The 17,381-nt window shown below is 46.6% G+C and overlaps 1 protein-coding gene across 1 annotated transcript in view; it reads right to left on the reverse strand.

Annotated features, from left to right (window-relative positions):
* Positions 1–17,381, reverse strand: part of GALNT17 (polypeptide N-acetylgalactosaminyltransferase 17) — a gene marked incomplete at both ends in the record, with an annotated part of 370,966 nt that overhangs the window by 30,411 nt on the left and 323,174 nt on the right. Inside the window, 2 exons of the mRNA XM_084249348.1 lie at positions 515–652; positions 3,114–3,299. Coding sequence (XP_084105474.1) covers positions 515–652; positions 3,114–3,299 — 324 coding nt within the window. The remainder of the gene's footprint in view (positions 1–514; positions 653–3,113; positions 3,300–17,381) is intronic.

Below are 17,381 nucleotides of genomic sequence, written 5' to 3' on the forward strand. Positions count from 1 at the left end.
CTTAGGATACTGCCTGGCATGAAAAGCACTCAGTGTTTACTGCCATTAACATTATTTGCCAAATTTTCATAAGAGAAAATCGATCTGCCTGTATGCTTAGAAAGCATAGCTCATCATAGAAAATCTACGAGTATCTCTGCCATTTCTTTGGAGGCAAATGGCTCCAACCCACATACTGAGTCAAGGAGAGCACATTCCTACCTCTCTTTATACCCAACTCTTTATACCCAATGCCCCACTTACAGGTTCCAGAGGACCTCAAAAATCAAAATGCCCCAAACAGAACTCATCTTTTACTTATACTCCAAGGAGAAAAGGTCACCGCTGTCTTTGCAACATTGGATCATGTTTCTCCCCTGACAACACCAGTTGGAGAGAACCTTGCTGTCAGTTACTGTACCTCTAAAAAGCACTCAATGAATGAATGAATGAAATGAATGAACAAACAAGCAACTCTTCCCAATTTTCTCCTGGCAAAGCATCTAAAGTGAGAAGCATCCATGGTCTTAATTACCTCCCCATATGCAATGGTGTTATTGTATCTTCTCATTTCTGGGTAAACATGGTCCAGGTACCATTGGAAATTCTTACACTTTAGACTTTTCCTTAATGCTCTTCTTTCAGAGACATCACCTATGTCAATTCCTGGATTCTGGAAGTAAAGGGAGAAGCAAATGGTGTTAGTGACTGGAGAGCTTTGACCACAGAGGAAGACAGATGACATCACCTGTGGTGATGCTGAGAGATGTTGAGCCTTGTGTGACAGCCCAGATGGTTGGCTCCAGGGGACCTACTTGATCGTCTATCCCCAAACAAGACACTGTTGTCCCCTGAGTGCAGCACGCAACCCCCAGACAAGGTGGTGTCCTTATCATCACCTTGTGATAAAGAACCTGGGACTCACTGATGCTGACAACCTAAGTCCCCAGCTTCATCTCTCTCACATTCTTCAGTGACTATCAGAGTCAATTATTAGAGGAATTATTTGATTAAGACAAGAAAATAAATGCCTATAACCACCTCCTGTCTTTCTTTTCTATACATGTGTAATTTCCCTCTTTGTTGGCTCTTTCTGAAGTTCATTATATGCAGAAGTGAAAATAATTTTCCATTGCAAAGCTTGTAATGATGTTCTAATGAATAATTCACTCTGCTTTTACAGAAATGAACCTGTAATGGGCTGCTGTGTGCTGACAAGGGAAAATAAAGTAGCTGAAATATGATTCCACAGACTCAGCCACAAGATGGCCGCCAACCCGTTGAGATGGGAGGCTGTCTCCACAACAGACAGCCAGGTGGCACCTCAGAAGCTAGGGAGAAGAGTTCAAATTATTTTATTAGATTTCTTCGGCAGTCAGTGATTTTTAAAGGAAAATACCTTTAAATATCAAACTTATTTAAATGTAAAGGCAAACCTGGACAGCAATATTTAACTTTGTTTTAATATACTTAGTGTGACTAATAAGAATGGTCATTTTTGAAAAGTGTAGAAGGATACCGCTGACACTGGGGCCCAAAGTTTGTTTTTAGTGATAGCAATAACATTGGTCAGTCAGCAGCCTTCAGTTCTTAGGACTATGAGTAAGTCACACCGGCACTTAAGGTCAGAACTCCTCACCTGGAAAGAGGGATGCTAGTGATACCTACTGCACTGATTTCACCACAGGCCTGTGGGACAGTCAAATGAAAACATGAGTTCATATTCCCTGCCCTGCCCTGTGTAGGTGTAGGACCCTAAGCAAGTCATTTTTAAACTCCCAGTACTTTGGTTTACTCATCAGTAAAACAGTCATCATAATGGATTCATATTAAGCTAGCGTTTATTGAGCACCTAATATGTGCTATGATCTGTTCTAAATCTTACTGTTATCTCACAGAGTCCTGTGAGACAAATGTTTTATAGATGAGGAAGCCAAGGCAGATAGTCTCCATGTCACGAGGTGGTTATGAGGGCTAAATAAGATAGGGCAAATAAGGACTGAATTGAGAGCTTGGTATATAGTAAGGGCTCAACAAGTTTCCTATTTTACATAATAATAATGCATAAAAGTACTTATAGTTTAACAGCTATGAAGGATTATATGGCCTTAAGGGGTTTTCAATGCTTTAGAATGATATTTCAATAATTGTAACAACAATGATATAAATTCTTTTTCTTCTTTATCCATTCATCTTGCATATATTCAGATGCCTTTGCACTGCTCTAGACCCCAGCCTCCTAATACAAAAGGGGTGCCATTTCTCAGTGGGAACCAGTCCAGGTAGTTCCCGGGGCATGGCTTAGACACCTACAGGTGTTTTCATTGAGGAGCTCAACCTAACATGGTGAAGGGTACATATGCCTCTGCTGTCTATGGAGAACAAACAAGGCTCACTAACATTCCCAGGCATATGTTAGGTGCCAGGCCCCGCTCTCAGTACATCACATGTATTTAGACTTAGTACTTTAGTACTTAGTGCTCTAGATTTAGTTCTTACAAAGAAGGAACACCTGCTAATATCCCCATTTTATAGCTGAGGGACCTAAGGTACACAGGCAAGAAGTGGATTTGTTCAAGATCACATAACTGGTAAGGGCAGGGCTGGGACTCCAAACACACTAATGCCCAACCACTGTGCAATAATATGCCATGGGGCTGCAGAAACATAGGAATTCTCCTAGACTATATTATGGGCAGAAAATGGAAGAGAGACGAAGAGCTGTATAAACAAGTTATTCAGCACACCGCAGTGGCAAAAGTCCGGGGGCAGCTGGAGCCCTATAAGAGGGCACACAGTAAAAGCAGATGACAGAGTCTGGTGCCAAAAACTCTGGATAAGTTCCTTCTGGACATAATGTATGTTCAAGAGCCAGGGCACCCAGATTAACAGAATTAGACAGGGATTAACACAGTAAGACCTGTCTAATCTTTGTAAATGGATTTAGAGATTTCTGGTGTGCCAGATGCCATATATCTAAAACCTGGAGGCCTGTGAACCCCCCTCAAAGTGCATTAATAATTTTACAAGTGTAAGTATCTTTCTGGCAAGGAACCATCAGCATGTTAAAGCGATCCATGGCCTGTCATTCTAGGCCTGTTCTACAGTGATGGGGAAGAATTCGTGGGCCCTACCTCCAGCGGCAGGTTCCATGCTATGTACACATGAGACTTGTAGTCGTCCATCCAGACTTCAGCAACCCGGAGAGCATTCCTCTTGGTGTAGAAGCCAATGTTGCTGTTGTAAGGCTTCTTCTTCCGTTCAATGTGGGCCACCCGTGAGCAAGGCAGGACCTCCATGCTGCCCCCACAGAGCCAGACCTGGAGGGGCAAGGACTTCATTAGCCTGTTAGAGAAATTCCCAAAGGAATTTCACCGCCCCTCCTGCCAGACCCAAAAACTGTGCTGCAGGAGCCTACGCATGAATGAGAAATGCATTCTGATATATACTGATGCTGAGATCAATGTTGGTTTGTTACTGTGGCATACTTAACCTAACCTGACTCAAACAGGTAGAAAAAGGCTTGGGAACTTTTAAATAGATGCAGTATCTCAGGATATTAAAATACAGTTCTTCATAAATCAGACTCATAAACCTAAGGTGCCCCTGGTGATGCACGGGTTTTCTTAAGCGTTTAACAACGCACAATTGGCATCCATGAAGGTTTTCTCTTTCACCTGGTTGAAGCTATGTTCTGCAAATCTAGAATAGAAAATTCAAACTAAAAAAAAAAGACCATTTTTTATTCAAATTGACACAAAGTATACAATAATACTGTTCTGCCTTGCTTATATGCTCTATTTTGGAGTCCTAAGAGACAAATGCTCAGCCTTCTGGAAGCACCCACCTCATGTCATCTTGTGCAGGTGTAACTTATCATTGATGGAATATTTGCTTATTTCTTCAAAGAGGACACTGAGATAAAAGACTGAGAAAGAGGGCCTCCCCTGATGGCACAGCGGTTGAGCGCTGGGCTGTGAAGCTGCCCGCAGCCTCTGCAGCGCTGGTTCGGCAGCCTCTCCAGCGAGGGTCCCACATGGCACGCAGACCTCTCTTATCTCACCCGCTGCTCCCGTCAGCAGTGTATTTCATCAGTCTGCCTATTCTGTTCCCCGTTCTGGCTCTGGTGAATTCTCTCACCCTCCCACGCTTCTGACTGTACCCAGTGCTTATATAAATAAAATAAATAAATCTTTCAAAAAAAAAGACTGATAAAGAGAGGATGATCCAGACTAATTTGATCTGAAGCCCGATGACTTGGTACCCTGATGGTTTGGGGCAGACCTAGCCGCTGACAGTAGAAGGAAGCCAAGTCAGTGAGGCATAATACGGCCAGAGGACTATGGGGAAGATGGGCAAGGTACCTTACAGGCTAAAACAAGGGGGCTGCATTTCCAATTGTGGACAATGTGCACAGTCAGAGTCCCACAGATACAAGGTATTTACTCCTCCCATCAAAAAGTTGGATCTATTTTCCTTCCTCTTGGGTCTGGGTTAGTCTTAGTACTTGCACTCATTAACAAAATGCATTAGAAGTGTTGTCTTGCACTGTCAGGTAGGTGTTCCACCTTCTCCCTCTTGGGCTTCTGAGTCCTCATGTTATGAAGAAGCTAAGAATGAAAGACCATGGAGCAAGGGGATGCGGGTGGGCAGCCATTTCATGTGTCCTGAGTAGCACATGAGTGAGGCCATGTAGGACCAGAAACCCCTTAGCCAGCCCTCTTGACTGCCAGTGCGTGAAAGAGCCCAGTCAATGCAAAGAGGGCAGAGACCCCCTCTGCTCACCCCAGCCCGAATGGCCAAACTCTAGACTAGTGCAAATCGCTATTTCAAGTAATTTGATTTGGATCTATACAGCAGTTAATAATTGAGACACATGAGTATTCAAGGAAGTGAAAGAGCACTCACAGGACTGGAGTTTAGAAAGTGGGCTCAGAAAGTAGGTATGGGAGGGCAAGGTGAGTGTGAAAGGCAGCTGGAGGGACAGGCAGGCTTCTCTCCAGCTGGGCCTGGAGCCTGTGATAAGGTAGTCACTGAAGGATTTGGTTTTGAAATGATCACTATGGATGAAGTGTGGGGAACAGACTGACAGTGAGAAGGCAGAAGAAAAAAAGAAACAGAAGAAAGTCAGTAGCCCTGGCTAGGGCAACAGAATAGAAACAAGAGGTGGGAAGATCTGAGAGACTACAATAGGCAAAATAATTAGTAATGGGTTAGAACTGGTGGGGCAGAGAAGAGAGGTCAAGAATGATTCTGAGGTTTCTTGTTTGTGCAAATGGGCATCATTCACTGTGCCAGAGAGCTGCCCATATCTACCCAGGCCTCTGGAGGCTGAGATTATCAAAGAACCCCAGGGCCCAAGAAGTACCAGGCAGGGCACATCTCTCTGTTCCAGGACAGTTAATGCCTGGAAGAGGAATGCCCATGGGTAGGGCTGATTTCTCTACCATCATTCTAGAAAGGGCAGGCTGGTTTAATCCCATCTTTTGATATATTCATTCAACTCACATTGTTTAATAAATATTTCACTTACTCAATAGAATCTTAAAGATTATGGAAAGTACACCATCAAACTAAAAGCTGCTATTTCCAGAATGACCCCTGTGTTGTGGTCTAGCAATGGTTTCCCTGAATGTTTCTATATTTTTCCAGCAGTCGTTTCAAGTCTTTTCTTCAAGGGCAGGTTGAGAACATGGCCAAGATGACTGGTTCCCAAAGTTAGCTGTCAAAGAAGTTGACAGGTCAGCCAGGCAGAAAGAGAGTGGGAAATACAACTTCTCCAATCATTTTCAGCAAGCTCTTTCCAATTCATATGCACATGTACCTGAAGTAACAGGAGAATTCACTGACATCTCTCAGGAGAGAAGAAAACATCATCACCCCTCTGTTTAGTCAAGTAGGTTTGGAATATGAGAGAAAAATGCTTACCCTTTAAAAAGAAAGGTGGTGGTGGGGGGGAGTCAAAGAGCCCAGAATGAGGCAAGCAATGTGATGGGGTCTTAGGGTATGTGGACATCCTCAGGACATTCTGGATTGTCAAGGGTTCCAGGCACCAGACTCCTGCAGCCTCCCTAGCCTGAGGAGAGATGGACTTTACCACCCAGGCTCTGGCACCCTCAAGGAGCAAGGCCTGACCCATGTATCAGGTGCAGAAGTGCCAGCCCTTGGAGCCAAGTGCCTGTACTAGAGTTCTTCCATCCTTGTGCTCAGCGGATGGAGCCCAGCCACCCAGGCCTTCCTTCCCACAGACAGGAGTTTTTCCTCAAGCCACTTGGAAGCCACTTGGACCCATTTATACTGTTAAAAAGTAGCACCAGAGAAAAGTTCAGCACAGAAAGAACCCCCATCAGGTGATTCAAGTGCAGGCAAATTTTAGCCTTTGTCTGCTGGTAAAATCTGTTCAAAACAACACAGATGTCTGGCTAAGAGAAGATTTTGTTTGCTACTCCTATCCTATCCATCTTTTTTAGGTCTACCTAGTAATCCTAGAATCCTTGCCCCAAGCTCATCCTGGTGAAAATCAGGGTGCCCAGAGGTGCCTGTCTCCCCTGCTGTCTTGAAGACGGTGAGCTGTCCTCTCAGTTTAAGTGCACATTCTATCCCACGGAATTGGACAGATGCATAATAGCTTCCCTCCTAAAGTCCTTTTACAAAAATTCAATTTCAATCTTCTACTTTATTTATTACAATTTCTCAGAAATAGGATTTACAAATATGGACCTCAAGACATATCTCAATTTCAGTATCACAGTGGTGAGAAGCCCTAAATACCTGGATTCTATTGCCAGTCAATGCTAGTCATTTCTCTCAATACAAGATGAGGAATTAAAATGAAGCCTGTAAATGACATGTGACTCAGAGGAGGAAAGCAACGCATAGATTGAAAATAGCCTGATTGAGCATGGAAAGGGCATTGGGAGGGCTGTTTTCTTTTGATTTTTGTTGCTGTTGCTTATGCACTTACAGGTATAATATTGGGAGAAAAGTCCAATAATCCCAGGTTTATGCTTGCCACTTTGTAATTTACCCCAGCTTTACTCCCCAGCCTGAGAGCATGTTATTTTCAGAGAGGGTTCCAGCTCCTGTGTTAGAAAAATAGCCCAAAGTTGCCTCAATCAGGGACTTTAAGGCGGAGTCCCTCATGTGCCCCACACCTTATCTTCCTCTCTTTCTGCTCACCCTTCTTTCCCCACCACTTAGGGCATCCCCACTGGCCTGTTCTTGCTCTTGTTTCTGCCCTGCTTCGGCTCTATTTAGTTACCTACTCCTTCCTTTGCACAGTTCCTCCTTTGGTAAGCGCAACCCCAACTGCAAAGATATTGAGCATTTTATCCCTCTTTGCATTCCCAGCACCCGGCCTGATGTCTCTGACTAATAATTTACCTCCTTTCGTCATTCCATTCAATGCCATTTACATGTTTACCCAGATCAGAGCTTGGAGCTAAGTGCTGCCAGGGACATAAAGATAATTTAGACATGGAACCTACTTACATTCTTTGCTCTTTTCTCACAGCTTAAAATTAGACTCCCAAGACAGTGTTGAAGACCAATTTAGAACCCTGGTGTGGAAGCAGCCAGACGGGGGTGGGGTGATACCACTGCTTTCCTTCCCCTGCTTATGCATACATGTTCTACTATTATGTCGTTTGCATTTTGTCTAGGATTAAAGAGGAGCTGGTAAGGTGCAATTATGGGTAAACTATGCTTAATCACAGGAGGAAAGTATTAATTGTGTTTAATTCTCTATCTTTAACACCAAAGGGCCAGAGTTTTAAGATTTTGTCCAGTGATCTGGGATGGTACTTGAATGTCAGTATGCTTTAAAGACTGTGGCATCATGTGGTTCAAAAGGCCCTCAACTCTATGCTCAAGCTCCCAGAGACCAATTTGTTCAGGGCTAAATAAAAGGCTTTGCCAGCTATCACTCTGAGAAATCTATAGACAGGGAGTTGGGTACTGGGTTGCCTGCAGCTTGGGGCTATGATTAGGGAGTTCAGGACTGCTCAGCACCCCATAGCTTCACCAATTAAACAGCCCATCTGCCTGCTGACCACCATCTAATAGGGACCTTCTGTTCATTATTATGCATTCAGGAAGCTCTGAGACATGCTTTGGAGAGAGCCATGGCTGCTAATGTCTAGTTGTTCTGCCTTCCCCAGAAGGGATCCGAGGGAAGCCCATTCTCCCTCCCCCTGGAGATAGAAAACCCCTCACTCAAAGTCACAAAGCTTGCACCCTGAGGGTGAACACCAAGGCCTGCACTGGTGGACATGTCCCAACTAGGGTAGAACTTGAGAAGCGGCACCTAACAAGTTCTCAAGCCTGGGGCTCAGGACCAGGATTTGAGACCACAACAGAGCTGAGGGCAGTGGGAGAGCTGCCCGAGGTGGGCATCAGGGGGCCACCTCTGCAGGTGGGAGGGAGTGAATGGGGTGAATTCTGGCAGGCACTGCCTAGAACCAATGTTCTACTGGGCCCCCTGCTCCATGTTCTCCACAGGCTATTTTCTGGTGACTGGAGAGCATGACACTGCTGAATTAAAGGCCTGGATTCAGCTCCTGGCTCTGTCACAGCAGCCTCACTATTGTCATTTTTGACCTTTGGTTTCCTCAACCGTAAAATGCAGCTGGTAATAGCACTCGACCTGCAGGCTGTCTGTCATGAGGAAGAGATGGGGTAAGGTAAGCAAAGCTGGTGAACATGATGGTGGCTCACAGTAAATGCTGAAAAGGATAAGTTAGCTATTATGTGCTGACTATGACGTGGGCTGTCTCCTGTGCACTGAGGGCACTGGCACCACAGGAGGGGCTGTTGGAGAAAAGACCCGCTGACATGGGGGAGCAGGGCTGCAGATGCTGGGGTGGGGCTGAGCGCTCCCCATCAGGCACTGCTAGCCCTTCGGTCCACCCTCAGCTTCTGCCTGTGGCATAGACCTGCCACTGCAGGTGGGCCCTCGAGGGCCATGTCACAGCACACCCTGCCTGGCAGGCAGAACGTTGACCCTCTTATTCTCCCCAGGGGGTTCACGCCCCAGGACTTCCTAAGGTGGAGCTGCTTTAAAACACCATCTGGGAACTCACAGACTATGGGCGACTTAGGACAAACTCAGACTAACACTGAGCACCACTGAGAAGGCCTAGCGGACATGAGGATGGTTTTCCTGACATGGGGTGACCACAGATATCTCCTGGGGGGACAAAGAGGGCAGATCCTTGGGAAAACCACTCATAGAAAGTGGAGGTGGGTTTTCCAGGCCTGCCAGTTAGTCCTGATTGACCGCCCAAACCAGGAGACCATGTGGGCAGTCGGGTGCACTGGGGCAGAGAGTAGCAGGGCATCCTCAGGGGACTTGAGAAATTGTTAGTGATGCTCTCCAGTTCCAGGGGGGCAAACGCAATGGGGCAGCAGGTCAGGCCCCAAACCTGTCATCATCTCTAAGCAGCAGACTGAGGGATCCCTTTAGAGACAGCATCACCAAACACGCAGCCGTTGTGGCAGAGGCTTGTGAAGGAGCACTGCCCAGGTACAGGTACATTTCAACCCCTCCTGCTGCTGCTTCTGCAGCCCAGCTGAGGGATGTGACCTACTTCACTTCCCTTGAACCCCTACACTCTGGGGGTTGCATCGATAAACTAACACACTCAAGTTCCCAGACTCAACAAAGAAAAAGAGGGAGAAAAATAACCATGAGTTTAATTTAAGCAGAAGGCAAGCCCACCTCCCATCCCACTCAGAAGATATGAAGACACCAAGTCCCTTGAAGCAGCTGTTAGTTACAGAGAAGGTTCCCGGCCAGGGCTGCTGACACTGCTCTGGTTTCCTGAGCTGGCACCCACAACTTCCTTCCAAGCTGAAGGTGCCCCTGAATCCTTCCAATGAAGGAGTTCCTGCCTTTCCTTTTTGTAGGCTCTGCTATGAACATCAACTAAATTTTTACATGTTGGAGTAGTAATTAAGTCAGATGCCATGAATGTCCAAGAATGTGGGGTTTCTGAGCTGTGAGTCGGCAGAGGGGCTCAGACGCTTTCCATGCTGTGGATGCAGCATAGGGGCACAGGGCTCAGAGGCTGATCAGTTGTTACTGGTGGTCAACAGGGGCCTGGGGGTGGGGTTGGGGGATGAACAGGACTTGGGGGGAGGGAAGCTGCCACTATAGGAGAGTCTGAAGACCAGAAACTCAGCCCCATCAAGGCATTCGATGCTCTCAGGAATGCAGAATGACTTAAATCAGGGGAAAGACAAATGCAGATCCTGGCTCACTAGAGCCTAAGTACAAAATGAAACTCAGAGCCATTCAGTGCCCCCTTAAGAGAACCTGTGGCTGCAGTTGCTGCTTGCAGGCTCGTGAGTCCCAGTGGACATTGTCATCTCTCCAGGCATTTTTATATAAACATTAGAACTTTTCTCTTCTTACAAAAAATATATTCTTTGAAAGGAAAGAGCCTAAGAAGTGAAGGAGCTATCCATATGCTGAGAAAATGATGGCTCTCAGTCCCAAAAGAGAATTTCGACTTCTCTTTTGGTCCCCAGAAGGACCTGAGAATTCAAGGATGTGCTGCCTGGACTCAGAACCACCCCTGGCATGCTTAGTCCAGATACCACACAGCCCCCGGGAAAGAGCAGAGCAGCCTCTGCCAGGTCAGCACCAGGCCGGCAGCCTGAAGGCTGCACATGGGCACCCTAGGTTCCTGGACCATGTCCAACCTCCTTTAACCCAGGTGTGGCCCTAAGGCTTGTTCTCATCAGTGATGGGGAGAAGCCAATGCCTTCTCCACCCTTCTTTCCCCCACAGGGGACCTCAAAGTCACCCACTGAAGGAGAGAGAGGCACAAGGATGGCTACCTGCTGGCCACAAACAGGTGAAAAGGGGCCTGAGTGACCACAAGGAAGGCTACCTGCTGTCCACAAACCACCACAATGGACCTTTCCAAGCATCTCAGCGCAGCCACTAACAGTAGCAGGTTTGCTTGTTCCAGGGCCCAGAGCTGCGTGCCCCCCCCACTCCACACCCCCTACTTTGACTTGTAATTGTGTAGAATTTTTAAATGTATATAGTACCCCGGGCTTTGAAAGGATTATGTGTCCCGAAGCAAGCAGCCTCTCTGAGGTTCCTTCCAATCCAGTAATTTATTTTCATTTCTTTCTCAGAAAACAGTCTATCCTCCGCTTCCCTGGAGGCTGGATATTGCACCTGGATATTGAAGATGTCACTGATCCACCCCATCCCATTCTATTCCCTGCCCTACTTGGGGCCAGTCTCATGTTTTGGAAATTGTTGGAATGGTAGCCAGCAGCAGAACTGATAAAAGAAAACAGTCTTTTAAATTTTTAAACAGTTCTTTTTGGCACTGCTTTATTCTTGCTCTCCTAACACTGTGTCCAGCATATCTTCTAGGCCTGGGGTCTATTTGAACAATTCTAAAATGTCATCTCCTGCCTGCTGGCTTCGGCTGCTGTGAGCAGCACGTGGCTTGGCTCCCACAGAGCCAGTTAAGTGAAACGGGTGTGCGCGTTACCCATTCACGGAAAGCACGTTCAAAAAGAGCCAACTTGATCAAAATATGTCTGTCCTCTTCCTGGCTGAGAGAAAACACAAGAATGGCACTGTATTATCTTGAATGCAGCCTCTTTTTTCCCTTTGTAAGAATGCTGGGATATGTGTGGTTGGGTTTTGATAGTTCTTAGGTGCCATTGAATAGCCTTGATCTTGAAACCTTAAAGAACAATCAGCTCAGGGTTTCTTCAGAGGCCACTCTGGGCCTTTGTCCCAGAGACTATGAAGCACAACCCATCCCGTGATTGAAGTTCATGTGTCTGACATTCCCAACGGGTGCCAGGTGCTCATGCATTTCTGGCACCCCTGGGTCCTATGAGGAATGTTCAGGAGGTATAAAGAAATCATATATGTCATGGGCTGAATTGTGTCCCTGTTCCCAAATTTGACTGGTAATTGTATAGAGTTTTTAAATGTATACAGTATCCTGTGCTATGAATAGACTCTGTGTCCTGACTTCAGCATCTCAGAATGTGTTTGCATTTGGAGAGAGGACCAGTAGGGAGACCATTCAGGTCAACTGAGGTCACTAGGGTAGACTCTCACCCAATCTGCATGGGGTCTCATAAGAACAGGAGAGGAAACACAGAGCAAAGACCATGGGAGGACAGAGAGAGACTACAGGCACTCACAAGCCATGGAGACAGGCATCAGAAGAAGCAGCCTGTCCACACCTTGGTCTTGGCTTCCCAGCCTCCCAGCCTCTACAACTACGAGAAAATAAACTTCTGTTGTTTGAGCCACCCAGTCTGTGGTACCTTGTTACGACAGCCCTAACACCATAATACAATATTCTTCCTACATTTTCCCTGGATTTAATGACAGGGCACGGCCATAGGGGCAGCCAGAGAGGTCTGATAGAAGGTTTCAGGGAATCTAGAAGAGAGTTGGTGAAGGAAAACCTTCCTTCAAAGCATTAAATCTGGCAGGACCAGAGCCATCAGTTGTCCATGACACTGCTGCATTTTAGGTTATTAGGCTGGAGGCCCGCTTTGGAAACACTCAAAGTTCCTTCTCAGAAACCAGAGGTTTGTTGAAAATGTTCCCATATGGGGGGAAAAGAGCTTCTGGCCTGCAGATATGAGGGGCCCTGGAAATGAGATGCTTCTTCCACGCAAGGAGTAAGGATAGGTGGAGTGACACTAGCCTCTCTGTATCAGGGCAGGGGCATCAGTGGGCCACCCCATACTCCTGGCGACATGCCAGCTCCACTTGTAAGTAGGGGGATGGCAGATGCTGAAAACACTTGGGAGCAGCTCCTTTAACTGGGGCCTGTTGGCTGCACTGAGCCTCTGGGGGAAGCATCCACCAGGCTCTGGAAGCTGGGTCGTGCTGTCCTTGGATGACCATTGCTGGATATCTTGAAATACTCAGGTAACCTGTCCACTTTCAGCCTTGGCATGACTAGCTAGCTCACAAGCAGCAGCAAGAACATCATCATCAACAAGCATGGCAGCTAAGACCTACTAAGTGCCAGACACTCTGTATAAAGTGCTTTATGTTTATTATTTATTACATTCTCATAACAGGTTTGTGGGGTAGCTCCTTCTCCAAGTTGCACACAGGAAGCTGAGGGTCAGGGCACACACTGAAGGTTAACTGAGGTTGTTCGGGTGTCTATCCTCACTCTTTGCCTAGGAAAGAATCTCATTTCATCAGGGAAGTCCCTTCCTATTTGTAGGCCAGACACATGCTTCTTCTTCTTCTACTACTACTTCTTCTTATTATTTAAAGATTTATTTTATTTATTTATGCATACAAGAACTGGGGTCTAGGCCAGAGGTACTGAGGGTGAGAAGATTTACCAGAGACAGAGTGGAGAGCAGAATAGGCAGATCTACTGAAATACATGCTGAGAGGAGGAGCAGACAAGATAGGAGAGGTCTGCTGTGCCATGTGGGTCACCCCCCTGGTTGGGGATTGAACTCATGCTGCAGTGGCTGGTGATATGTTGACAGTGCTGAGACTTTAACCCCTGTGTCACCAGGGAGGTCTCAGAAACATGCTTATTAAATGAGGGGCCCAAACGCAAACTCAGGTATGTTAAATCCCTCTCACTCTTTCCCACCATACACACTTCCAGAAGTGTAAGAAGACCCTATCTCTTTCTGACCAAGTCTCTCAGGAATGCCACCAACTCCCAGATTCTGAGATCCTTGACACTGATGATCTAAGCCAGAGGTTTCCAAATAACACAGCTGTGACCTGGCGGCTGCTTCTCATCAGCTAGGGGCTTGAAACATACATACACACAAACACACAAGTCCTAGACCCCAAGGTTCTGTCGTAGCAGGTGTTGGGAGGACCTCTGTCTTAGGGTATCTACTTGTCTGAAGTAGGCAGAGACCCTCACACGTTCTCCCTATGGACAGAGTGCAGTCAGATGAAGTATATGGATCTCTTCTCAGATGAATATGCATTAAATAAAACCAAAAAGCACAGAATTACAAAGGAAACCAATCATGCTGAAAGACAGTTAAGTCAAAAAGATCATGCTATCATTAGCTATGTGTTCTTTAACACACTAAATAATACGATGCGGCACAGGTTTGAAATGAATCATAAATTTGAAAGTGGACAGGAGGTTACCTCAGTATTTCAAGATATCCACAAGAATTAGATTGAAATGCACATGCTTGATATGGCTGGGATAAAAGTACAGGCATTGCTAATGGTATAGAGATTGATGTGCTACAGTCACCACAGAAACAAATGATAATATCAAATCAAGGTGAGTGGACAGCAACGTGTGTTTTATATTCCTGACCAAGTTTACAGATGCCTCAATTTTATCACAGACTCCTCAGAGATGTGTGGCTCCCATGGTGAGAACCCTTGTCTTGGGGATCATGACTCGCTATGAAATCTAAATTATTTAGAATATAGATTTCAAAAGATTTTATTTTAAATCTCTCCACCAACACAGGCTCTACAAGAACTAAGACCAGGCTGAAAACCTGTGTGATTTTCATTGGCAATGCGAAGTCTGTATGAATATTTTGATCTTTTCTTTCTTACAAAGGGACTACATTAAATGATTGATTGAAAAATTAACGTGCTCTAGTAGAATGGTAACTACAAGAAATCACATTCGTGCAAATCTCGGGGAAAAACGTTGCATGATTTATCTTTTTGTCAGCATTCTGCCATTCTGTGATGAAAGTTATTTTTTTTCCCACTCTTGCTTTGTTTTGCACTTATCCTAATTTTCTAAATAACATGGTTTCCAGATTGCGAGAAATGATTATCCTCATTCAGAGCAAATGGTGCCAGAGAGAGATTCACGAACAGGGCCCTGTTCTCCCGTAATCAGCCATCCTTTCCTTCGCCTTGTCTGAGCATCCCTCTCTGAAGAGATTACCTGAAGGTTCGACTGGATAAAGTAATAACAAAAAGCTCCAAGTTGCAACTAAGAACAATGCTTTATGAGCACCAGAAAGTTTGCTGTGCTTAGCGTTTCAATAGATACTGGGGATAATAGGATTTTGTGCATGCTCACAAGGCATTTAATAGCTTAAAGCATTTCTTGCTTGCTGTTTTCAGTTGTGTGTGGTGGTTTAGGTGGGTTTAAAATGTTTCTCAGGCCGCTCACAATTATTCATCTCATGGCAGAGGTAACAGAGAGTTCAACCACCCCTGCTGGAGGGACCCTTGCTCCCCCTGAGGCCCTCCTAGGAGGAACAATTACTTTGGTCAGAGCCTCAGACGGAGGGATAGAGACACCAGCCCGAAGAAGAGGGTGACAGACAGCTGTCATCTCCAGGACACTGGAGATGACAGCTGTCTGTCACCCTCTTCTTCGGGCTGGTGTCTCTATCCTCCGTCTGAGGCTCTGACCAAAGTAATCTGTTCCTCCTCCAGGAGGGTCTCGTCAAATCCCCTGGTGCTATTCAAATCTCTCAAATCTTTCCTCTGGTCATTTCTTTTAAAGTAATGCTCTTCCCTCACAGGCGTCTCGTATGGACCTCAGTACCCACGCCAGACTCAGAGGCCTCACAGGGACCAAACCCAGACTATCGCAAGGTCTGCTTTGTCATTCCATCTGCTCCTCTGGCCGAGGCTGACACATTCAGAAGTGCCTCCCCCACCACCCCCACTCAGCTTCCCCATGCGCTGAGTTCACCCTAACCTCTATCCATGCCATGACACATAGGCCTGCCCTCCCTGCCCAGGGACCCTCCCCAGGAAGCGTGTCCCTCGCCTTCCAGGAGAGGGACAGTCCCTACTCCTCATCTATAATGACACTTCATCGCTGTACCACTGCTCCACAGTCAGAGCAGATGGTCTGGATGCCGGCTGTGCGCGCTTCTCACCCATGAGCTGCATACTGAGCGCGGAGGCATGGCCTGCCCTGCGCCACGTTCCACCCTGGCCACACTCGCAATGACCCACTCTGACCTCAGACTCTTTTTCGTTCCCCCCGGTTCTCTCATTCACCTACTCTCCCTAAAGCTGTTCAGAGGGAGAGCCTCAGCCACATGATACTTGTAATAATAAAATAATAAACAAAGTAAAGAGCTCACATTAAACTGTTTAAAGCAACGTCACATTTACTGACTCTTTCCTAACTCAGTCTGGCATCAGGAAGGGCGTGTTATGTCACTACTCTAGAAACAAAGAAATGAAGACAAAGAGAGCTGAAACAGGAGCCCCAACTATGTTTTCGCAGATTCCCTATAAGTCTGGCATCTATTATGTACAGGGCCGAGCTAAGAGCCAAAGTTGTTTCTGTCTTTCCTGGGACCCAGAGTCCACACGCTAAACCACCCTCTTCTCCAGCCCTCACCCACCCAGCCAATATCCCCCACCCTAACCATCCAGGGTCAGGTACCAGACAAATGGGGATAGCCCCTGCACCCCAAGCTGCACCGGAATTACTTGTAGTAGCCCACTGTGAGCTATTTACCCTGGCCAAAGGAGAAACTCCAATAAAGGCTCCAGTTTCCCCTCCTTGGCTTTCCTCCTTGGCTTTCTGAACAAACTCCGTGGCAGGGAAGATGCCGGGAAAAGCCTCCTGAGGTGATCCAGGCAGGAGGGGAAGGTCACCCAGGCTAGAAGGGAGCAGGGTGGGGTAAGAAGCATTTGGAAGGTCTTGGGAACTCTCCCCTCCCCCTGCTGCTTTCCCTTGATTTTTTTTCTACTACTCTGGTTGCTCCTTCCCAGGCTCCCTGGAGGGCATCTCTCTGAACTGAACTGTATGTGTTGGGCTCCTCCACCAAGATGCCCCTGGCCTGTTACCATCTGCTTGCTGGTGATGATGAGTCTAATTCCTCTGCTGAGCTTCAGACCTGTAAATCCAACTTATCCCTCTGCCTGGGTGGGTGCAGCCTGCAGACACATAGACCAAAGTCACCCTAAATGTGTTTCTTCCATCTCAGTGAATTGCACGTGGCAACTCAGAAGCCTGGGGAAGATTGCTCTTATTTAATATCAAAAGTGACTTATTACCTGGAGCTGGTGATTTCCCCATGTCTGACTTCCCCTCTGAAACAATCCTAAAGCATCTGCTTCCTTCTATCCCTGCTGCCACTTTCCCAACCCATGGTCTTCCCGGGAGAACTGCAGCAGCCTCCTAATTGTGGTCCCTGCACCTCAGCCTTGTCTTCAGCCCTGTTCCACACCTGCCCCAGTGAGCTTTCTGAGGTACAAATCACACCTGGAACTCCTCATCTTCCATCCTCGGGGGCTCCACATTGCCCTGGGAAGGTCTAACTTCTACCTCCAAGGCCTAGAAGACAGGTCTCTGCTGATCTATACGCTCTCCCCCACAGATCTTTCAAGTCTCCATTTCCCTACAGAATAATCCTCTCTGCCCACGAGCCCCGCCATCTGCAACTCCATCTGCCGG

The sequence above is a fragment of the Talpa europaea genome (assembly GCF_964194135.1).
Source record: "Talpa europaea genome assembly, chromosome: 12".
Taxonomy (NCBI): Eukaryota; Metazoa; Chordata; class Mammalia; order Eulipotyphla; family Talpidae; genus Talpa; species Talpa europaea.